Genomic DNA, 23,932 nt, shown 5'->3' on the forward strand with positions numbered 1-23,932 from the left:
TGTTACAACATCACATTATGTGATCACGTGTTTGTGCACCCACACACGACCCACATACCCCAGTCTCACTGGTAGGTAGAGAAATACCATCACTAGAAAGCTCAGCTGGTAAATGCACCATCAGGATAGTCACCCCCAAGCCACCAACTCCTTCCCAGTCTTCTTCCCACCAAACTGACTTTAGATGGTCTTATTTGGGGAATATTTATTTTTCTCTGTTCTCTAGGCAAATCTTTATATCATTTTTTTCACACAGGAAGGTTTCCTATAGATAACTGCTCTCTCCCTGGATAGAGCCCACAACTTAATGAAATAGCCCCTATAGGCTTTCGAGAAGGAGATGCTCTGGGGTCGTGCTTTAGGTGTTAAATTACAAAATCTAGACCTGACAAGGCTCTCTCCTCACAGAGGGCAGGACTGAGGGCAAAGCCTCTGCTGACAAGGAAATCTTCAGATGTAACACAGTGGAATCAGCTTGAAGTAAAACACTAAACTGAAAGGAAAAAGACTTTCTGCTCTTTATAATACTCCTAAGAGACCGGACACGAACCTCTCAATGACAACAGTTCACCCTGGAGGGAGGCATGGGGAGGGCTCGGCTTCTCCCTTCTTGCCCCTGTCAAGCAAGGGTCACCAACACACTGTCTAAAAGACACATCAGTTGAAGAAGGAAGAAACCAATTGAAATCAATGTTCCCTCTATTTCTTTAAAACAAATTTGTAAAACTAAAAAGTAGCACCAAGTTTATTCATCTAGTTAAGATGAAAGAGTCACAACAGCTCACAATTAGTGGAATATTCAGAAAGAGAGACGGTGTTTCCCAATCTTTAGTAATACATGGTTATCTGAGAAGGGAAAAGTTCCCAAAGGAGCGGCAGTGCTGACACACTATTTATTACAATTTTACTTCTATATTTGTAATTACAAAACCACGAACACTGTACTTATTTATCTGCAGAGTTTCATATAACTTAACACCAAAAGCAAGTTACAAGTTACAAGATTAAATAAAAGCAAGACTGTGAAACCAAGTAAATTCAAGATAGCAATATTAATGAAATGGTTAATGCTATTTTATAGAAACCAAAAAGCCTCATTCCACATGAATATTCTATTCTACTCACTGATCTGGCCCAGATTCTTTTGAGCCAGCATTCTTTATAGTATTTTTGGTGTGTAATGACTCATTGCACTGCAACTTTTCTCTATTGAAATTACTATGAAATTGTAATATAGCATGACTGACTTTGGGCCTTTATCTGGTCCTGATGCATTATTTATAAGTTTATTCGACTTCATTTCTTGTTAGTCTTCAACCACTGAAGTATCACTAACTGGTGCCAGTGTGATGTAGTAGCTGCACCCACTGCAGTGTGAAATCTCACAGCAGGACTTGGCTATTAAGTTGTTATTTAGATGACCTACTACTTGCACCATTAACTTTTTTTTAGGTTGTTATCAAAATCCATAAACACAGAATTTCTTAGATTTCATGAATATAACCACAAGTTGTAGTTGAGTACCAATCTTTTGGATGAATAGAAAAAGAAAATACACACACACATACATAATTCAATGTTTCTCTGCCTTTGTTCCACAGAAAAGTTTTTGATGAAAAAAGAGTTTCTTGATCGAAGTGTTTGGGAAGTATTAGGTTACACAAAATTTAAGAGGACTTCTTAGAACTTTAAATATATAAATAGGCATCATGACTCTCTGGAGTATCAATACAATATGAAGCAGTTCTTACCTTTAATTGAGCACAAGAACTATCCTTCCTTCCTTCCTTCCTTCCTTCCTTCCTTCCATCCTTCCTATGGCAGAGAGATTCTAAGATGCCCCCCTAATGATCACTGCCTCCTGGGATTCATGGGCTTGCATAATTTGCTTTCCTCAAGTGCAGGTGGAGACTGGAACTTGCTTCTAACAACAGAATATGCCTAAGTGATGGGATATCACTTCTGTGATTAGATTACATAAGGTCGCAACTTCCGTCTTGCTAGTAGACTCAGTCTATTGCCTTCTCAGCTTGCAGTTGGATGAAGCATGTAGCTGCATTAGACAGACGCACACGGCAGGGAATGAGGCGTCCTCCAGCCAACAATCAACTAGGAGTTGAGGACCACTGCCCACTAAGACTCTTAGGAACCGAATTCTCTCATCTGAACGTGGGAGAAGATAGATGGAAGTCTGTCACAGACCCTGAAGCAAGGGACCATGCCAAGTTACCCCCCAAATTCCTGACCCCCAGAAACTGTGGGATAGTAAATGTATGTTATTGTGAGCCACTACATTGGTGCTTTTTTTGGGGGGGGGTGACGATAAAAACCTATTAGACGACCCTCTCCCCAACAGGACCTCTTAATGTAAAACATAGATTATTTGGAAAGGGTGCTCTAATCCATATAGCTGATTAAGATCCATAGCCAAATTGAGGCACTTTCTCAAATATTTGGAAAAGTAAACTGCATATTCCATTCCCATTTAGAAATGTAAAAGAGATGTTCCTTCCAGAAGAAAGACAAGATACTTGTAGGTTCACTGAAAAGCATTTTCTAATATAAAACTCAAACAGAAATGGATGACAGACCATGGGTTTAATGAACCAGGTTGGTTTGTACTATGTCATATTTCTTCCTTTTCTATCTGGAGAGTACATTAACTTTAAATATAATTACCTTATTTTCAAAAGATGACTTTATTTTTTTAATTTTTTTTATTTATTTATGATAGTCACAGAGAGAGAGAGAGAAAGAGAGAGAGAGAGGCAGAGACACAGGCAGAGGGAGAAGCAGGCTCCATGCACCGGGAGCCCGATATGGGATTCGATCCCAGGTCTCCAGGATCGCGCCCTGGGCCAAAGGCAGGCGCCAAACCGCTGCGCCACCCAGGGATCCCTCAAAAGATGACTTTAACAGTTACTACAACCAAAACGTTTAGAAAAACCCCTACCATTCTTAAGTTTTATATAAGTATTTGCTATTACTATGCTGATTACTATTAAAATATGCCTGGTATATAGCTTGCTGAGTTCTGGCTGAGGCTTCTTAATAAGCATAAAGGAGTTTACTTTAAAAAGGGCTCCAGGGATATTGACAACTCCCCCAGTCATGCCACATGGAGTATACAAAGATCAGGTGAAGGGATGGAGTGCAACACAGAGTCTTACCTAATAATGTTAACTAACACTAACGGAGTCAGACAGAATCTGTCCTAGAAACTTGCCTTTCATGTAGTTAACACAACCACCCCTGAGAATAAGAGTTTTATACAGAGGCTTCCCACACATGCATTTCACCAAAAACAACCAACTACCCACCCACTAACCAAAAGGAAAAAAGGAAAAAAAGGAAAAACAAATCTTGCCGTTCAAATATGCACGTCGACCAGCCTGCAAATGACTAGTAGCACACCAGACAGAGGAAAACATTAAAATAAAAATAAAAATGTAGTCCAATAAGTTGCGGTTCCTGGGGCCTGATGTGATGGCTTCAGCCAACTCTTAACCACAGCTCAAGGAGATTTAGTTAAACAACTTAATTCTTCTCTCATTCATAAAGTATGTGCCTGGCTCTGACTCTCCAGTTGCAATAAAGAGGGATCGTCTAGGAAAATACTGCTCTGTGCTCACCGCCTGTGGTTCACATGGCAAGAAGGAGCGTTTCACCATAAATATTACAACGTCATACAAGTCATAACAGGGATGTGCTAAGTAACAAGCCCTAATGTGAGCACAGCCCTTTCCCGGCTACAAAAGACTTTTCACACTGATCCTCTGCAAAAAGTTGCTATCCTTCTTTTACAGCTGAGGATCACAGAGCCCAGAGACATCAAGGCTCCAGTGATCCATCACACCACAGCACATCAGACTAACCAATCCTGGAAACTAGCATTCCTGATTCCAAGGTCAATGTTATTCTACTATACTGACAGGGATGATTACGGAGCAGGACCTTTGGAAACTAGTGGGGGAAAGGAGAATGGATAACTGACGGATGTTTTTAGCTTGATGATATGCATATCCCATGAACTGGAGTCACTCTGGGATGCAGTCCTGGGTCACTCCCGCAGAGCTTCTGAGCCATCCAGTACGAATACCACTAAATACTGTTAGGTAACCAGAGTAGATGACAGCCCTTTTGTGAGAGAGGAGAAAAGCTGAGATACATTCTACTCTGTGAAGCATGCATCCTTTCTTACCTCCTCAACATCTGCTTTTAGCCAGACTAAGATATAAAAGTGTTTTCTGGTTGGGAACTTTGCCTCTGTCTACCACTGTTCTTAATTTAGAAACTATTTAGATCTCTAGTGACTACACAGAAGGCTATCTAGCGGTTACCCAGAGAACATCCTAAGATGCAGCAGCCCAATCAACTAAGCAAATTCTATAGAAAGAAATGATAGATTTTGGTAGCCCAGCCAACCACGGTCTCTCCCCATCCGACATAGTCTCCTGTTCTATTCACTGTATTAGCCTTCCTAGCCAGCTGCTGTATCTCAGAGTCTTGGGTAGCCAGTGTGTGTGTGTGGGGGGGAGTGGGGGGTAGCTTTGAAGCTTGGCAACTATCCTGGAGTTTCCCAAACCCTTACAGCAAAGTGCTGGCTTACTGGCACATACTTCCTGGGTGATTTCTCAGCTTAAAAAGCAACAAGAACTCTGGCTGACCATGAAATTCTCTGGCATTTGAAAAACAGCTTGGGCTTTGTGGCTACAAACCGAGGTCCAGGTCAGATTAGATGAGCATTTTATCCTGTTTACTGCCTCAAACGGACTTGGAAGCTACGGAAGGAAAGGGCTGGGAAATATGAGAGCTGTAGAGAGCCAGAAGTTTTCAAATCAGCTAGAGGAATGTGCTGACACACTCTCTTGTTGGGGGAAAGGAATACTGTACTTCTTCTCGACACAGGTTTTTAAACCCTTCTTATCTTGCAGTTATTTAATCAATAAAAGGTACATTTTGGATATCTAGAATCTTCTATGTTCCATCTCCAGGTGAGTAAAAGAAAATGGGATTTGGATTCAACACCCTGGGTTCAAATGCCTACCCAACCCATTATGAGCTGTGAGATACAGGCCAGGTCATTATGTCTCTGGGAGCCTCAGTTTTCTTGCCTGTGAAGTGAGGTCATCTCATGTCTCACATGAGATGCTTCCAGTATTCATATGAATTGTGTCTAAATTTGCCTGAGAAATTATAAAATATACAGATATCGTCATAGTTATTAAGGACTATTACTGAGTTAAACCACTACAGCTAATAATTTATTATAACAATGTTTAGCTCTATTTAAAAACTACTTTTGACAATACTCTACATACATTTCCATGAATTCTGATCGGACATAAGTATATAATGTTGGGCTCTCTCCACCTCTGTGCCTTTGTTCCATTGTTTTATCCACTAAAATAGCTCCCTCCACACCTTTGCCAATTCAACTAAATTCTATTTATCCCTCAAAGTCCTGCTTAGAAATACATGCCTCAAGCACCTTGGATTAACTCATCTACTATCCATATGACCTGTCTCTTCAAGTCCTCTGCTGCACAGTCTATTCTGCACTATGTAGCACTCCCTCATGGCTTGACAGACACCCCCGTGACCTCTCCAAGCCTCCAGTACTCAACTGAGGGTGGCAGTGATCATCTGGTCCCTGCCTAGTTCACAGGATTCCTACGGGATGCAGATGAGGGTGTGAATTCGGAAGCACTCTGGATAGAAACCAAAGGCAATGATATACAAATCTGAGACATGGTTCTTAAGCCTTGCTTTCAGAATGTTATAAAATGTAGTAGCCGGTCAGATTCTGTATTTTCCAGAGAAAATGGGATCTTCTTTCACTGGAATAACAACTAGCTAAGTCCCGCCTCCTCCTTTCCTTCCTATAAGTAGAACTGCACAGATACTTACCCTCTCTTAAGTCTCGATCTATCTTGGGTGATGACTTTTTCCCCACGGACAATCCATGAACTTCTGGCCCCTCCACGTTCACTCCTGAAGGGACCCTGCTCATTTAAAACAGTTAAATTTCCCACTGAATAAAAATGTTCAGAGACAGAGGAAAGGGCAACTTAGTCAGGTAGTCAGTCTATGACTCCATATTTTAAGTTTTTGTTTTTACACAAGCCCACCTATGTTTCAAGATCAAATTAACTGCCTGTCACTGCCTCCATGAAGCTCTCTAATTCCTCAAAGTGTGTGCTCTATTTCACTTCTCTAAATATTCTTAGCATCTTTTTCTTTTATAGTTAGCTGTATCCATAACTTCACCCCTTGAGATTAGGCATTAAGCCTCAAAAGAACCAAAAAAAATATATCATGTGCCTCTTTACAAGGCTCAGAATGTTATATTTTTGTCTTGAGCGTAGAAGGCATCACTGAACTATGGCTTAACTGAAATAAACCATGACCTCATGCATGGTTCTCTACCATTCCAAGAAAGAATACTCAAGTTTCAAACTTGGCAAATATACAAATCACAGCATGATATCCCTTCAGTATACACAGATTGAACAAATCCAAATGTGCACGTCCACTCTTGGATCCCCTGTAATAATTTTAGGCCACCCAGGGTTGAGGCCTTGATGTCTAGTGGAAGACCGTAAGATTTTGAATAGGAAAATCCTGATCCACCAGTCCCTTGTGGTAACACTCTAAAAGAGTCCTTTGCCTTGTCAGAATCTCCATTTCTGAATTTGAAAATGAATAGGCTAGACCATGTCAGCTCAAACCTGTAACTCCAACATTCTATGATTCCTCGAACTGCTTACTAACGTGTAAATTGATTTTTTACTTTTATAGTTTTTTTGTTAAATGGGGTCTATTCATTTCTGATTGAGTTAATGACACCTAATATTTTAGCTTGCAGTGAAACTTTCTGAGCTTCCTGCTTTCAAATGCAGTAAGGGAATTCAGCATGAACAAGAAAAATTTAAGCTCTATTTTATTAATAAATCCAACAGCATCCAATTTTCTCTGATTTAGAATCACAGAATGTGTAGCCTTCAGAGATTACCTGATCCAACTCCTTACTTGGAGGAAAAACGTAAGATTAGAAAGGAAGACAAACTACTCAAAATCACACAGAAGTATGGGAAGAGCTGGGGCTAGAAGGTAGAGCTCCTAATTCCCAGTGTGGAACTCATTTAATTATATTTTTTGCCTATTTCATAGAGTTAAGGTCCTTATGATGGGTATGACTCTTAAGTATTTCTTCTCATTAAAAGTAAACAGACGCTATTCTGAATGAAGAACTCACCGATTCTCGTCATGTCGTCCTCCGTATCGGATCCAATAATTCTGTTTTGAATTAAAAAAAAAAAAAACTACTCAGTAGCTTTGTCACTAAAACATAACTTACAGAAAGAAAATATACATTTAAAATACTCAAAAAACCTAAAACATTAGGACACTTGCATGCTGCATAAAGATACAATATTTTTTAAATTAATAAATAGAAAAGCTAAAGTCAATGCAATTTTGGCAAAGACAAATGATGTACAAATGGGTTTTTAAAAATAGCCTGGAATCAGCTTAAGAGTTTATAATTTTTGTTCAAGAAGTGATTTGGAATTTGGTGTCAGGAAGACACTTAAAAGATCATCCAGTCCAACTCCCTTATGTCTTGTGAATAAATCAAACAAAGGAAAAAATTCAGCTTCATTAATCATCTGTGCAGAATCATAAAGTGACTTTTTCTGAAGTCTCTTGGGAAGATGCAATTTAAAAAAATAAGAAGTGGGAGCTGGATATAAGCATACTAGAAATGTTATTTAGAATTAGTATACTTAAAATTACCCTAATTTTTAAAATGTGCCAATAAAAATATGACATAACTAAAACAGAGATGAAAAAATGTTACAAATAGGATGTATTACAAATAGTGCTTTTTATAAACATTATGACAGGGACATTATATAAAGAACTTATATAGCTAATCAACAGGTAAATGAAAAAAGGGCATGTCCAGATAATTCAAATCATAGGAAAAGTAATAACAATATGTGGAAAGTTTGTTTTGGCTTTCAAAGGAGTACAAATTAAAACAACAATAACATGCCATTTTGTAGATAAGAAATACAAGTGATTTTTAAACGTTATCTCTCACTGCTGAGATATTTATAGTAAGCTGGTACTTCTAATGCTTTGCTAGAACTACTGAAGGTATCAAAAAACTCTTAGAAAAGCAATTTCAAGAACTTTAAAACTTCTCATATCCTTTGATGCCAGAATAATCCCATTCCTGGGAATTTATTCAAAGGGCACAGTTCAATACAGAGGAAGATGCTTCATGCATTAAATATGGTAGAAAAAATAAAAAACAAAAAATTCAGTGTTAGGAAAAGAGTTTATTTATAGCATGTTCTATACATGTAGCTAAAAACCATACTAAAAGCTGTAAAAATGTAGAAATGGCTTATGACACCTTAACTAAAATCAGAATAGAAATCTATCCATACCATAGTAGTAGCTGGGCAAAAGGTGTGTCACCATATGAAGACTAAAAGTCAACCCAGACAAGGGGAGTCAGCATGATGAAGAGTACAATTGAGATGGGCTCTGTTCTTTATGAAGTCTTTTTAATGTTTAAAATGTGTAAGTGAAATACAAAATGTCACATCCAGAATCTGAGACATAAAACAGTCTTGAGGCAAATGCATCAGGTACAAAACACTTCTCTTCCCCCCACATATATTTGCTCTTGACTTTGGATCTCAGCGATATGGAGATCTATTAAAGTCTTTTAATATTTATCACATATGCTGAGTAAACACCCACCTCCCACCTCCCCAGGTTTTGTTAATGCAAAGCAGATTAGAATCTTCAGTAAATTAAGTTGGGAAATAAAATCACAAATAAGTAGTCCATTGAGTGTGCTTTCAAAAAATATTTCCTGGGGCACCTCAGTGGCTCAGTGGTTGAGCGTCTGCCTTCGAATCAGGTTGTGATCCCAGGGTCCTGGGATCAAGTCCCTCATCAGGCTCCCTGCAGGGAGAGCCTGCTTCTCCTTCTGCCTAAGTCTCTGCGCCTCTTTCTCTGTGTCTCTCATGAATAAATAAGTAAAATCTTTAAAAAAAAGAACCAAACATTTCCTCTTCCCTCTTTGCTCTTACCGGTTCAGTGTATGAAAATCCCAGACCCTCTGCAGCTGATTTTATTAGTTCTGATTCCAATTTATGACGCTTCACAAACATTGCCAAATCCTAGAGGAAAAAAAAAATGAATGAAAAGTTCATATTTAAATAGCAGTTAAGAAATATGATAAATGTTCAAGTGGAAATATTTTTCAATAGACAGTGGACAAATGAGCTAAGAAAATATTCACAGCTGCAAAAAAAGTCTCCATCTCAACAGACTTTCACAAGCTATCATGTATGAGAAAAATATGCTTCTGGCATTAATAATTAAAGTACAAAAAAATAGCACTCTAGAACCTTGACTAAACTGCTAGATATCTTTAAGAGCAGTGCTACACTTTTACCAGTTCTGCCTAGAGCATCTAGCAGAATGCAGTTTCTTCTCAGGATGTTGGTCTCACCTCTCGGGCCTCAATGGATGCTGGGTCACTGCTGTCATCCAGCAGACCCTCGTAGTAATCCACGTTGTCTAGGACATCCTCATCATCTGGATGGAGGAGAAGATAGGCCTTGGCACACTCCAAGGCTTTCACATATTCACCAACTGAAAGACCAAGGAGTTGTAGCATTAGAGTTAGGCTAGGTCCAGCCAGAGGATTTTTAAGAAATACTTCAACATATTCTAGGTGAGGTCAGCATTAAACACAAGTGAGAGGGAAGATAAGGTGAAGCCGAACAGCAGACACAGAAATAGTCACAGATAAAACCAGATTCTCAAATATGGAGAACAAACTGATGGTTGCCAGAGGGGAGGGAGGTGGCTGAGGGGATGGGGGAAATATAGGGGATTAAGAAGTGCAAACTTCCAGTTATAAAATAAGTAAATCACAGAGCTGAAATAACAGCATAGGGAATGCAGAAAATAAGATTTTAGTAACATTGTGTGGTGACAGATGGTGACTATACTTATCATGATGAGCCCTGAGTAATGTACAGGATTGTTGATTCATTATATTGTACACATGAAACTAATATAACACTCTGTGTTAATTATACTTCAATCCTATGTCTCTGCCTCTCTCTCTCTCATCAATAAATAAAATAAAAAAATCTTAAAAAATAAAAATATACTTCAAAAAAATAGCCACAGACAAAAGGAAGGACATGATTACATGATTTCAGTGTTTAAAAGGTACTAATTTTGGTCTGCTTCGGCACTTAGATGTGTTTTGTATCAATTATTAAAAGTTTCTACCTGAAGATGTTGTTGACAACTTATATTATTTAATACAAATAAGCAGAGCAGGATCTGGGGAGCTAATTCTGTTTTGGGGCTGAGTTTGACATCATGTTTTCTAAAACCAATTTCAGTGATCCCAATTCTATTCATTGTTTTTAAAAAATTACTAACAGCAAAATGTCCATGAGTAAGGAGACACATAAAATAAATTCTAGTACAGTATATGTGGATTGTATATGTGGATGTAAAGAGAAATTAATGAGGAAGATCTCCATGTACCGATATAATTAGGCTAAACCATATAAAATTGCCAAAATTTGACCTTTTTTATACTAAGCAAATGGTAATTTCATAGGTCCATCCTACTAAGAAAATGCTTTTCATGATTTTATTTTTAAATAATCTCTACATTCAACATGGGGCTCAAACCCACAACCCCAAGATCAAGAGTCTCATGCTCTACTGACTAAGCCAGGTATCCCCTGATATATTATTATTATTATTATTATTATTATTATTATTATTATTAAAGAGAGAAAGGGAGAGTGGAGGTTGGGGGCAGAGGGAGAGAGAGAATATTAAGCAGGCTCCACACCCAGCACAGAACCCAATGTGGGGCTCTATTCCACGACCCTGAGATCATGACCTGAGCCGAAATCAAGAGACTGATGCTTAACCAACTGTGCCACCCAGATGACTCCTCCCTACTGATATATATTATTACATGAAGAAAGCAGTGTAAAGAACAGTGTAAATAATACATTATCTTCTATGTATAAAAGGGGGAAATAAGTTGGGGTTGTGTAGGGGTGTGTGTGTGTGTGTGTGTGTGTGTGTTTTGAAGAGACAAATCGAAAACTGGTTATAGGGCATGAAACTGGGTTGCAGAAAAAAGTAAGAAAGGGAGGCTTTTATGACATTTGGTCTTTGAATTTGTGAATATATCATTTTTTTTATTTTTTTTTTTATTTATTTATGATAGTCACAGAGAGAGAGAGGCAGAGACACAGGCAGAGGGAGAAGCAGGCTCCATGCACTGGGAGCCCGACGTGGGATTCGATCCCGGGTCTCCAGGATCGCGCCCTGGGCCAAAGGCAGGAGCTGAACCGCTGCGCCACCCAGGGATCCCAATATATCATCTTTTAAAATTAGGTTGAAAAATTAAATGCAAAAATCCTGAAAAATGTCAGTCTAGTGTAATTGTCAGGACATTACCACAGCATTTGCCCACTTGTGGTTTCACCTGCTCTCCTTATCCTGAGTTTGCCTGATGTGAGATGAGAGAGAAAAAAAACAACAAGTAAATCCTCATTGCCTCAATGGTAAACTGGGAAATGCAGAGGACAATTTGATGTCTGTAATGATGAACACCAGCTCTCCTTCAAAAGGTCTTCTGGAATGATCCACACCTTACCTCGATAGTAGGCGAACTGTAGGTAGTCATAATGCAGGGGAAGAAAGTTCTCGATTGGAGAGAGGCGGCCGGGGCGAGTGGCAAGTTCCCTCACACACTCATGCTGACAAACCAGCACCTGCATGTAGTGATCTGGAAGGCAACAGTGAGAGAGGTGGGTCGCTCCAGTCCGCTGGAGGGTCCAGACTTCAAGGTGGGAGCCACAGTTAGACAGGGCATGCCCCACCTCACCACACTGTGAGGGCCACCTCGTTATCATCTTCACTTCATGAGCAGGAGCTTCTCACAAAGGAAGGAAGTGACTTGCCAAAGGCCTCCTGGTCAATGATCCCTAGAGTAATGAACAGGGGATTCCAAACCTTGTGGCCTCTAGTCTTTTCTCCAGACTGCACTTTCCACTTCTTACCCTTTTTCTACATCTCCTGAAAAGTGACACAGGCCATGTCAGCCCACCCGTGCCCATGTGAACAAACGCCTTTCCCATTTAAGACCGCTGGGGCCTCCCTTTGGATACTTTGGGTACATATCCTGGGTCAGGGTCGGAAGTTCAGATTCCAGTTATGCTAAGGAGCAGTTGAGAGAAAGGACGGCTGCGCATATGAGGAGTTTTTTCTCCTTGTTAACATTTTCAAGAACTTTTCCTAAAGGGGAAATAAAAACAATATATATAATTTTTTTACATCTATTGATCAGGAACCTATTCTACTCAGTTACCAAACAGTCCATCACCTGCACATTGGAAATCCTAATACTGTAGGGACTGGTAAAATAGGAGAAGGAGGAAAGCTAAAGCATTTAGATACACATTTTGTCTCTTGATCTGTTTCCCTTTCTCTATCCCCATTCTTGTCATTTCTAAACAGGCGAGGATTCTCAAGTGTAGGGGTCATCTTGCTTCCGTTAGGTCTGGGCTCTCTCCTATCCAAGCATGAGCTGAGGAAATGACAGTTCCAGAAAACAAACACTTCCTACATTTTTCCCCAACTTTGATTTTTACAATGAAGATGGAGATAGTCTTCTCCAAAAAGAGAAGATTTTATTCATGTCTGTGTAGAGCAGGCTTTCTTGAGAATGACGATACAACTGTCTGACTTCATGACTTTACATTTTAATTTATCACAACTGCCTCCTTTCAAAGGTTCTCTGTTAGGCAGAGTTTGGCTCGTCTCTTAATGGCTTGAAGAGGGACCCCGGAGCACAACAGAAAGAGCATGTGCATTTTCTGATGTGCAGGCAAATGGGCCAGTTCTTGCGCAACCTGGCAAACTCAACCCAACATAGCACAGCTAACAGAATCCCTACACTATTGGTTCTTATTTTTTTTTAAGATTTTATTTATTTATTTATGAGAGACCCAGAGAGAGAGATGCAGAGACACAGGCAGAGGGAGAAGCAGGCGCCACGCAGGAAGCCCAATGGCCCAGTGCGGGACTCAATTCCCGGACTCCAGAATTACGACCTGAGCCGAAGTCAGATGCTCAACCACTGAGCCACCCAGCCATCCCCAGTCTATTGGTTCTTAATTGCAGCTGGAGGGTGGGAGGAGAAAAATGAGTTCTGTTTATTTGTTTAGCATGTTAGAAATAAACAGCTATATAAATAGCCAATAAATAGCTGTTTTATTTCTTACAAAAACGACAAACAACCTTCAACTATTTCTCCTAGTTAGCTGGCCATTGGCATTCCTCTTTACCTTCTAACACAAATTCCTCCTAATTCCAAATGACAAGCAAAAGCAAGAGGTAGAAAATACACCCAACAAGACCCAAAATCTGAATCAAATTATTTTTCAACACAAGACACAAAGAGCAAACAAAATGAGTGACAAAGTGATCTTCTTTAGGGCCTCAACAAGCATAGTTGGTAATAAATGGCATTGAGAAGCCATTTGTATTTTTCTCCTATTTTTAGTGTTGTTCTATCTCAAAAATCCAAATATTCTGGCTTTCTAAATATATTCTGTATTTTAAAAGCCACTTTCACTTTTAATTTAGAACAGTTTTGAACCACACAAGAATTTACAGCGTTAGAACACATTTTATTGGTTGTATTTCTTGTCTCCTTTCTAAATCAAATGTTATTGTGCAATTACTATGTTTTAATAAGTTTGAGATACAAGACCCTCGTGTGGGAATATTTTTAAAAATTTTCTTCTCATAATAAATTGGAAATGCATCAAATTCTCAAGAAGACTTACCATATTTTTGTAATATATGATCTTTGATTGAGCTTCAGGAACCATGACATTTTTTTAAATCACTTTTCTTTACTGGAAATAGGGGTAATGGTGATAGTTGTATTAAATATTAAGAGCCTGAGTTAGGAGATGTCTATTCTTTCCCAGCAATGAAGATGCTATGGTGACCTCGAGAAAATCACTAAATGTTATTCTGTGGGAATCTGTCAGTTTTCTGAAATCAGACATAAGACATTCGCCAAAGCTGTTTAGTGGCCATTGGTAGAGGCAGATGTAGAAATGATTGGGGGTGGGGGGTAGAGACAGGACACATATCCTTACACAACTACAAGATAATAAACCATAATAAAGGAGAAGCATTCCTGAATAAAAGATTACATGTAAAGAATACTTAACAATTAAAATGTGAAACACACATAAAACTGATATTCAAATGAACACTGCGCGCAAAAATGTATGGAAATGGCTGCAGGAAGCCTAGCAAAATAAAACCTTTGGGGAGAAAAATCCTCAATCATTCAGATATTGGTACTGATATTAGGTGAACTGAGTGGGTTTTGGGTAACTGAATATGTGGCAGATAGGTCATCCAACAAATTGAATTTCAATCTGCCTCTTAAGCTAAATTTTGAAAGATGTTTCCTAATCATCCCTCTCAAAGACCTTAACAATTTATGATCTATATTTTCAAAACATAGAGTATTAGTGATCTTTTTAATCTGAAATGTGATTGATGGATATGTCATTTTCTTCTCCCCTCCTTCCCTTCCTCCCTCCTTTCCTTCCTTCCCTTTTTTTCCTCCCCCTCATTCATTGAATAAATATTTACTAAGCACCTAATCTTTGTCAGTCAGTATACTTAGGGGCTGAAGATTAAGCACTTAAAAAGATACGACATTAGGCAAGTGATAGAGGAAAGCAACAATTTTCAAAGTCTGTGAGTGGAAATGGACATGGTATTTCCAGGAAATGCCACAGGAAGGGATCTAAGAGACAGAAAGAGAGGGGATGAAAATATATACAAGTGCACAATCATGAAAGTCCTTATTAAAAGTTTTGGGTTTTATTCTAAGTGCAGTGGGAGCCTTTGGTCGGGGAGGGGGGTGTTCCATGAATATACTTTTTTTTGGAAGACCATTTTGACTGCCTACATAGCAAAACGTCATTAGGACATGAGGACCAGCAAGGAGGCTATCATCATGGCTTTGTTAAAATATACTGTTGATCTGAACCAGGGTGGTAGTAAAAGGGGTGGAGAGAACCAGGGAATCTTATATGCTATTAGGAGGTAGCACCTACCAGAGCTTGGTAACAAATCAGAGGAGAATAGGAATTATGGGAAATGTTGGATTGAAAAATAATGTTTTGAGGTTTGTTTAGAAACCTAGTGAGGGGTGCTTTTTATAGAGACAGAAAACATTGGCATTTGGGGAAAGCATTGGCATTAATTTGCCTTCCTGCACATATAGGTGAAGTTGAACATTATTTTTTTAATATATTTATAACTTAGAACACAATATGCACTCAAGAGATATTTGTTAAACATTCATTACTGAATATCAGGTTATCCTTTGCTCATTTTTCAATTATGTAGACCTTAAAATATGAGTCCCAGAGTGAAAAAAGCCTAGATTTGATTCCCAGATTCACCTTCATCACATTACTCTGAGGTATAAATTCCTCATTTAAAAAAAGGAGAAGATGGTGGATAACAATACCATTCACTTACCAGAAGCTATTTAGAGGATTAAAAGATATATAAATATTTGAAATGCTTTGTATATTGTAACTGCTTTATAAAGTTACTTATTACTATGCCTTATAAGAAATAAATTACCAGTAATAATAATTTACAGGTTCTGCCTAAATATTATGGATATGAACTGCCTGCCTGTAAATGTTTTGCAACTTTTTCATTTGTCATTCATAATTCAGCTTGATTTATTGTATCTTTTGTATTTTAAATCTTAGGCAAAGTCTTTTTCTTCATATTTCTTGTTTTTTGTCATGCTAAGAACAGGTTTTCCATTCCTTCCATTATGCACATATTCTTTTTCATTTTCTTCTTTTTTTAAAGAGAAAAAAATCTCTTTTATAGAGAGAGTGTGTGCACACACAAGTATGTGCAGGACTGGGGGGAGGGATAAGGGGGAGAGAAACCTTAAGCAGAGCCCCTTGCTGAGCACAGAGCCCTACACAGTAAGGGTTTGATCTCATGATCCATGAGATCATGATCTGACCCAAAATCGAAAGTCAGATGCTTATCCAACTGAGCCACCCAGGGGACACCTCTTGCATTTTCTTCTGATGTTTTATTATCACACTTACATTATAAACATATGTAGAGTTTATTTTTCTATGTTTTTCATATGCTTCCCACCATAAATGATTAACTAGCTAATCTCCCCAATTAATGTATAATTCATTCTACCTACTATTTTAAATGCCACTTTGTAATATATTAAATTCTTATAGATAACAAAATCCTCTTTTAAGTAATTGAAGAAAACTATACAGAAATATTCACTACTACATTGTTTATAATAATGAAAACCTGTCGCTTCCTTAATATTTATCAGTAAGGAAACTGGTCAAATTAATTATGCTTTCCCCATATATTAGAACATCAGGGCAGCCTGGGTGGCCCAGCGGTTTAGCACCGCCTTCAGCCTAGGGTGTGATCCTACGGACCCGGGATCGAGTCCCGTGTCGGGCTCCCTGCATGGAGCCTGCTTCTCCCTTTGCTTCTCTCTCTCTCTCTCATGAATAAATAAATAAAAGTCTTTAAAAATAAAAAAGAACAACAACAAAAAAAAGAACATCACACAACCATTCAATACAATAAGGTAGACTACGTGTACTACTTACATGAGAAGTCCACACTGTATTGTTAAGCATAAAATAAAAAAAAATGCTCAAAATAAGTATTCACAGTATTGTCTCATTTTTATAAAAAATAATTATAAATAAGTACGTAAACATTTACATATGCATCTGAAAAGGTTTGGGAGCACAGTCACCAAATTTAAGCTAGGTAGATTTATTTATAGGACATAAGATGAGTTAAATAGATGTTTCATTTTTCACAATTTATACTTTTGTGTTGTTGGAATAATTTTACAGATTGCATGTAGTAATTCTATAATCAGGAAATAAATAAAGGAAAAAATAATCTTTACCTGCAATGGCTTCATAGAGACCAGCTTTGTACCCTAAGTACTCATACTCTTCAAATCTCTGAGGCCCCTCACACAGGGCTCTGCACTCCATATCTTCATTGAAATATTCTCTTAAAGCTTGTTCAAAGTACTTGATAGCCAGCTCAAAGTCATCAGCCTCATAATATTTAACTCCTGCACTGTAACTTTCCTGCAAAGAAGAGGAAGAAAAAAAAGTGTGTGTGTGTGTGTGTGTCTGTGTGTGTGTAGATAGATAGAAATCCATCTATCTATCTATCTATCTATCTATCTATCTATCTATATTTTTTCCCCAAAGAGCACTTCTGGAGCACTTGAATAGCAGTATTTAGGCAGACTCAGGATCATTTGGGGAGTGGGGCACTGGGCTCCTGTGCTGTGGAAGAAAAATGAAGGGTTTTACTGGGAGATAAAGACTAACTTCCCTGGCTTCACGGAATTATAAATAAGAATGGAGTTATCAAGCAAGCTGAAGGCTATGGCATCAGTCAATTTCATATTCTTCTTGAGCACAGACATGTAGAACAATATTTTCTAACCTCATCTGAATGTAGGCCATGCAACAAAGCCCAGCCAGGTAGACTGATGTGGGTGGCCATGACACATTCATTTTCCAGACCTGCCTGACCCAATTTAATAATGATGATGATGATGGTGATGATAAAAGGCTTATATTGAAAATCTTCTCGTATCTTGTTCTTCAATCATCTTGGAAGTCACGTGTCAGGAATGGTGACCTCTCCGATTGAAAAAAAAGCCCTTCCGACTTATTGTGATTTCAAGTAAGCTTTCATTTAAAGTCAGTGAATATGTAGCTTTAAAATATCAAAATTTGTAAAGTAGAAGGGCAGTGGAAAAGCAATGGACTGGGAGCTAGGAAACCACAGTGTGACCTGAGCAATTCATATTGGCTTCAACTCCCATATGTAAAGTTTGAAGGGGGCACTGAGGTTCAGAGAGGGTGACAGATCTTTATATCATGTTCTACTTTTCACCATATCATATAGCTTTTCTAAGGGCATTTTAACCTTCTTTTATCTTTTTTTAACTCTAATAATTACAATATATCATCTGAGAACTCTGGCAGTATAAAACTATTACTGTATTAGAAATCAAGAATCAACCTGATATACCCATTCCATGCATTTGCTTTGAGTCCAGTGAAACTTAGGAATACCTATCTCCTTCTGGTTAGGGCAAGGATCCTCAGTGCTCACCAGATGTGGTTTGGCTTCTAGATCTACCAACTGGAGCACTTCGACGCCGGCCATTGTTCTGTAATTCTCGATGTTCTGCTGCATTTCCATATGCTCAGGGTTGGCCATGAAAAATGTGTGGGCTGCTTCCACTGCCTTTTCCAGCTGGTTAAGCTATGGAGAAAAAAAAAAAAGAGGCCCAAATGAAGGCAAACATTTCTAACCTGGCTCAGTACTAGTCCAAGGGCTAACAGCTAAAGTGGCAGGGACAGCTTCCAGGTTACATTCACTATACTCAATCTCTGTACTACAAAGTGGAGGGTTAATAAACAGAGATCCTAAAATGATACATGGATATTCAGGCTTTAGTGAAAATAGCTAAATGTGCTCTATTCCAAATTTATTCTTTTCCCACTCTTTTCTGAACCATCTGCATTTCTGGGAAGCTGAATCTTTCTGCTTCTGTTTGTTTCATGATTGATCAAAATAAAAAGCTGCCAATGCTGTGCCACCTCTAATTCATATTTTTAACATTTTTATCTTTTATTTTCTCTTTTCTTTTTGTTCCTTTTGTCTTTAATCCTGACAAAGGGAGTATAAACAAACCTATGACTTTCCAAAGGATGAGAATGAGTATACCTCCCACTCCACCGAATGTATCAGGCTTTAGAATGTGAATAATACAAAAACCAAAAGAATACAAAATAACATTTCAATGCATGAATGCAGTACATAAAATGCTTTATCACACTCCTTTGATTGAAATATTTGATTCCAGACCTACAATTTAGATTCTAATTAATACAAAAGGAAGAATTTCTAATAATCACTACATAGGCACTACAAAGTCTTCTATGCCACACAGATTCTCCATGTAATGCAATTTTAACAAAATAGAATTAAATTTACTCAATTTAAGACATTTTGCTCTGTGCTTTAGACATAAAAAACATTTATAGACAGATCTGTTTGCCCATATCAGAAAAATGAATATTCACAGTAATAACTTTTTCATGGTAAAATCCAAATACGTTTGATCTATTTTAGAATATGAAGACATGAAAACTCATTGTTATTAAGAAGTAAACGTAAAATCATGGAACAGCATAAAAGATTCAACTTAGTCTTGCCTGAGTCTTACCACTCAGATATTAGTAAGAAATATAAGTACTGAATTCCCAAGTCCCCAGCTACTGCCATTTTGTAATAATGGCAAATAATCTTAGCCCTCACCACAGAAAACATAAATTGCCCTATCTTAAGATCTGAGATCCTTACTTTGTCTAATCATAGTAAAGCCTTCCCTTTTCCTGTTGAATTTGCATGCTCTTAGCTACTGGCCTTCTTTCCATTAAATCTTGCCTTATTAGTTTCCCTGCCACTTTTACCTTTGTCCTCAATTCTGTGCTCCCAGAATAATATTGGCTGTCAAAATCACTAATTTTGGATGTGGTTTCTTTTTTAATTTACAATTTCTCAACTTCTCACTCACTAAATATGAATTGTATGGACATCTACACAGTGATGAGTATACAGATATAGAGGAAAAACAGTAGGTTCTAAGTTCGGTGTCTGTCTACACTTATTGATCAGGTAAACCTGGAAGAAGTTATCAAAAAGAATGTAATCTTGCCATTTGCAATGATGTGGAGGGAACTAGAGACTATTACGCTAAGTGAAATAAGTCATTCAGAGAAAGAAAAATACCATATGATTTTACTCATACACGGAATTTAAGAAACAAAACAGATGAACATAGGGAAAGTGAAGGAAAATATACAATAAGATGAAAATTGATAGGGTAGCAAACCATGAAAGACACTGAACTCCAGGAAAAAAACTGAGGGCTCCTGGAGGGGAGGTGGGTGGGCAGATGGGGTAATTGGGTGATGGGCAGTAAGGAGGGCACTTGATATAATGAACACTGGGTGTTATATGCAACTGATGAATCACTAAATTCTACTTCTGCAACTAATTATTTTTTTAAAAGATTTCATTTATTTATTCATGAGAGATACAGAGAGAGGCAGAGACAGAGGGAGAAGCAGGCTCCATGCAGAGAGCCCAACCTGGGACTCAATCCCGGGTCTCCAGGATCACGCCCTGGGCTGAAGGTGGCGCTAAACTGCTGAGCCACCCAGGCTGCCCCAATTTTGCAACTAATTTAAAAAAAAAAAAAAAAAAAGAAAGAAAGAAAGAAATGATCACAGTATAATCTATAACTCCTGTGGACACATAATTTATGAGGATATAATAAAGTCTTTGTGGTTGGTAGAGACAGTCTACAGCTAAGAGTAAAACTATAAATTATGAACAAAACAGATTAGCACTGACATACTCCGGTTCTATAGCACAATCCATTAAAAATTGATAGAACATACATAAATACTTCCGTTTCACTTTTCCACCTTCATCTTTTCTTCAGGCTGTTCTACTGATCTAGAGAGCCTCTATCTCTTGGTCTTTTCTTGTTGAAATCTAACGTATCCCATAAAGTTAAGCCTAATTCCTGACTCTCTAAGAGATCCCTTTTCAACACTATCGCTACAGTCAAGTACAGCAATATCATCTTCTCCCTATTTCTCTATGAGCACCTATCATACTCTGTTGTACACTGCACCTCCCTGAGTATATTCATTTCTTCCAGTAGAGCTCTCTGAGACTAGAGGCCTTAAGACTTTTTTTTGTTTGTCTTCACTGACTTGACATATAGATTGAGGTCTATGATATGGCTTAGGAGAAAAAAAGAACTTCTAACAAGTAAATCTCTTATGCAAATCAAAAAGTGTATTACATGTGAGTATGCTTCTTAAGCTCTACTGGACTAAAAGGATGTCAGTTTAATAACATCTCTGAAGTCATCATTCATACTGAGAGCTTCCAATACTGATTATTAGCAAAGTATATGATTCAATAGCTCTTGAAAACTGTCAGTCACTGTTGACAAGTTGGTTCCTTTACTGAGATCTTACCACACCTGCTGTTGGATTTTTTTTTTTGCACATTTTATGTTTTCCCCATTTATAATCCAGTACTGAGCATATCATCTTCCCCAATATAAATATTAAGAAGATTCCATGACTTAAAGTTAAACCATAAAACTTTTTCATGAACTGGCCATGGCTTTTAAATCACTGTGAAACAGTTCAGGAAACTCAAACTGGCTGCCAAAGTCTATAAAACAAGCCATTATTTTAACTAGAATCTTGATATCTTTGTATTCTATTTTAGAAATTAGATATATACATGTGAAGTGGTAGGAAAACTCCAGGTGAACATGCGTATGCTGCATATAATGCCATATTATGCGTTGGAGATTATTATAAGGCTTTGTAAGTACTAGTTTCAGCTAAGGAAGGATCGACCCACTACTTCACTGAAACAAACAAATAGCCAACTGCCCTGAAAGGCTCCACACTGGACTTCCTTTAAGACCAAAGCAAATTAAATTTAAATTTAAAAAAAAAAGGAAAAAAAAAAGACCAAACTAAAATAAACCACAAGAGAGGGTAACTCTATACATCAAAATAAATAAATAAATAAATAAATAAATAAATAAATAAATAAATAAATAAATAATAAATTGCAAAATAAAGAGCAACTGAGGAAAGGGAAAGGATTTGACGACAAGATGGTATCAAATTTAGAAAGGAGCCAACCGCTCCCCCTGAGATATGAGAAATACCGGCCAGAAATGCCTTCAAGATGCATTGGGTCATTTTATCTCAGGCTGTGAAGAACTAAGGCGAACATTTTCTCCTGCCAGTCTAGAAGCAGGACTGTACGTGGCAGTCATACTGCATGGAAAAAAAGAAATGAATGCTGATTAAATCAACACCCTGCTGACATTCTAAGTTACTCTGTCCACTGGTGAGTGAATGAAATTCTTTTGATGCACTAATGGTTTTCCATAGCGAGTAATAAAGAAGCATTTCAAAAGGACACGTTGACTATTTAGAAACCCTCAGTAGCTATCCATTGACCACAAAAGAGATTCCAAAACTATGTATGGTGACATTCAAAACCTCCAGGATTTGGCCTCAACTCACTTCCTAGCCAAACATCTTCATCTCTGCCATTATGCAAACTTTTCCCAGAAAAGTTCTAGAAGAACTGCTCTTTTTCAAAAGATTTTATTTATTTGAGAGAGAAAAGAGAAAGAAAATGGGGGGGGGGTAGAGAGTGGAGGGAGAGGGACAAGCTGACTCCATGCTGAGCATGGAGCCAGATGCAGGGCTCACTCCCATGACCCTGAGATCATGACCTGAGCCAAAATCAAAAGTCAGACATTTAACCCAATGAGCCACCCACACGTCCCTAGAAGAACTTCTAGATGTTTTATAATTTACCACCTTCCTATTTAAGAAAATACACAAAGGCCCAGTGTTCCAGTCATACCTAAATTCATTTCACTCATTCATTTATTCAGCAGGTATTTATTGTGCACTGAATTAGTGCCAGACACTGTCATAGCTGATGAGAATAACTACATGTCCAAAGCCAACAAAGACCTTACTTTCTAGGTACTTATAGCCCCGTTGAAGGGGACAAGTCTAAAGTAAATAAATCATTAATGAAATTAGTTTCAGATTGTGCTGAATGCTATGGAGAAATAAATGAACAAACGACACTGTAAGAGCTGGCTGGGGTGGGAATGGAATCAGGACTCTATTAGATAAATTAGTCAAAGAAGGTCCCTCAGCAATGATATTTTTCAGCTGAGACCTAAATGTTAAGAAGCCAGTCATGAGGAGAATGGGAGGAAGAACATTCCAGGCAAAAGAAAGTGAAGTGAAAGGGCCCTTTCCTGGCAAAAGAAAGTCAAGTGGAAAAAAGTCTTGACATGTTTTTAATGTGGAGCAGAGACTAAAGAGAGATACTTGAAGAGCTGGAGAAAGACAGATCACTCATAGGCTATTATAGAGTTTATTCTAAGTGCAAGGGGAAACTTTTAAAGAATTTTAAACAATATCTGATACACATTTAAAAATGACAGTTCTGGGGCGCCTGGGTGGCTCAGCTGGTTAAGCATCCAGCTTTTGATTTCAGCTCAGGTCGTGGTCTTGGGGTTGTGGGACTGGACAATATGGGGCTCCACACTAGCCTGTAGCCTGCTTGGGATTCTGTCCCTCTCTCTCACTCAGTCCTGCCCCCTGCTCACACATTCTCTCTCTCTCTCTCTCTCTCTCTCTCTCTCTCTCTCTCTAAAATAAAATAAAATAAATTTAAATAAAACAAATTTTTTAAAGATAAATAAAATGACAATTCAGACTGCTATGTGGACAACAGATGTTTGGTAGCAGGCAAGAGAACATGGCAGTAACTCAGGTGAGAGAGAATGCTTTTACTTTCAAAATAAAAACCATTTCAAAAAAAAAAAAATGGGTCAGTAACCCTGCCTTTTCCCCCTCTCTTCCATTCCTTTCTCTTCCTCTCCATTTTGCCTATTCTTGCTTCTTTCTCAATTCAGACACACAGTACAAAAGAAAACAGTTCTACAATTTCCAAACATAGTTTACAGAAAATATACAAGTTCCCTGTCTTCTGAATTAAGAGAAATACAAAGCTCAAATATTCTGAATATGAAATTTAGGACAGCTTGTCAGACATA

At 38.0% G+C, this 23,932-nt stretch overlaps 1 protein-coding gene across 1 annotated transcript in view; it reads right to left on the reverse strand.

Annotated features, from left to right (window-relative positions):
- P3H2 (prolyl 3-hydroxylase 2) overlaps nucleotides 1–23,932 on the reverse strand; it is a 155,103-nt gene that overhangs the window by 19,700 nt on the left and 111,471 nt on the right. Inside the window, exons 2-8 of the mRNA XM_055308085.1 lie at nucleotides 18,343–18,495; nucleotides 17,108–17,297; nucleotides 11,732–11,863; nucleotides 9,539–9,681; nucleotides 9,114–9,203; nucleotides 7,259–7,299; nucleotides 5,911–6,005 (exon numbers count right to left, since the gene is read on the reverse strand). Coding sequence (XP_055164060.1) covers nucleotides 5,911–6,005; nucleotides 7,259–7,299; nucleotides 9,114–9,203; nucleotides 9,539–9,681; nucleotides 11,732–11,863; nucleotides 17,108–17,297; nucleotides 18,343–18,495 — 844 coding nt within the window. The remainder of the gene's footprint in view (nucleotides 1–5,910; nucleotides 6,006–7,258; nucleotides 7,300–9,113; nucleotides 9,204–9,538; nucleotides 9,682–11,731; nucleotides 11,864–17,107; nucleotides 17,298–18,342; nucleotides 18,496–23,932) is intronic.

This window comes from Nyctereutes procyonoides, unplaced genomic scaffold (genome assembly GCF_905146905.1).
Source record: "Nyctereutes procyonoides isolate TBG_1078 unplaced genomic scaffold, NYPRO_anot_genome, whole genome shotgun sequence".
NCBI lineage: Eukaryota > Metazoa > Chordata > Mammalia > Carnivora > Canidae > Nyctereutes > Nyctereutes procyonoides.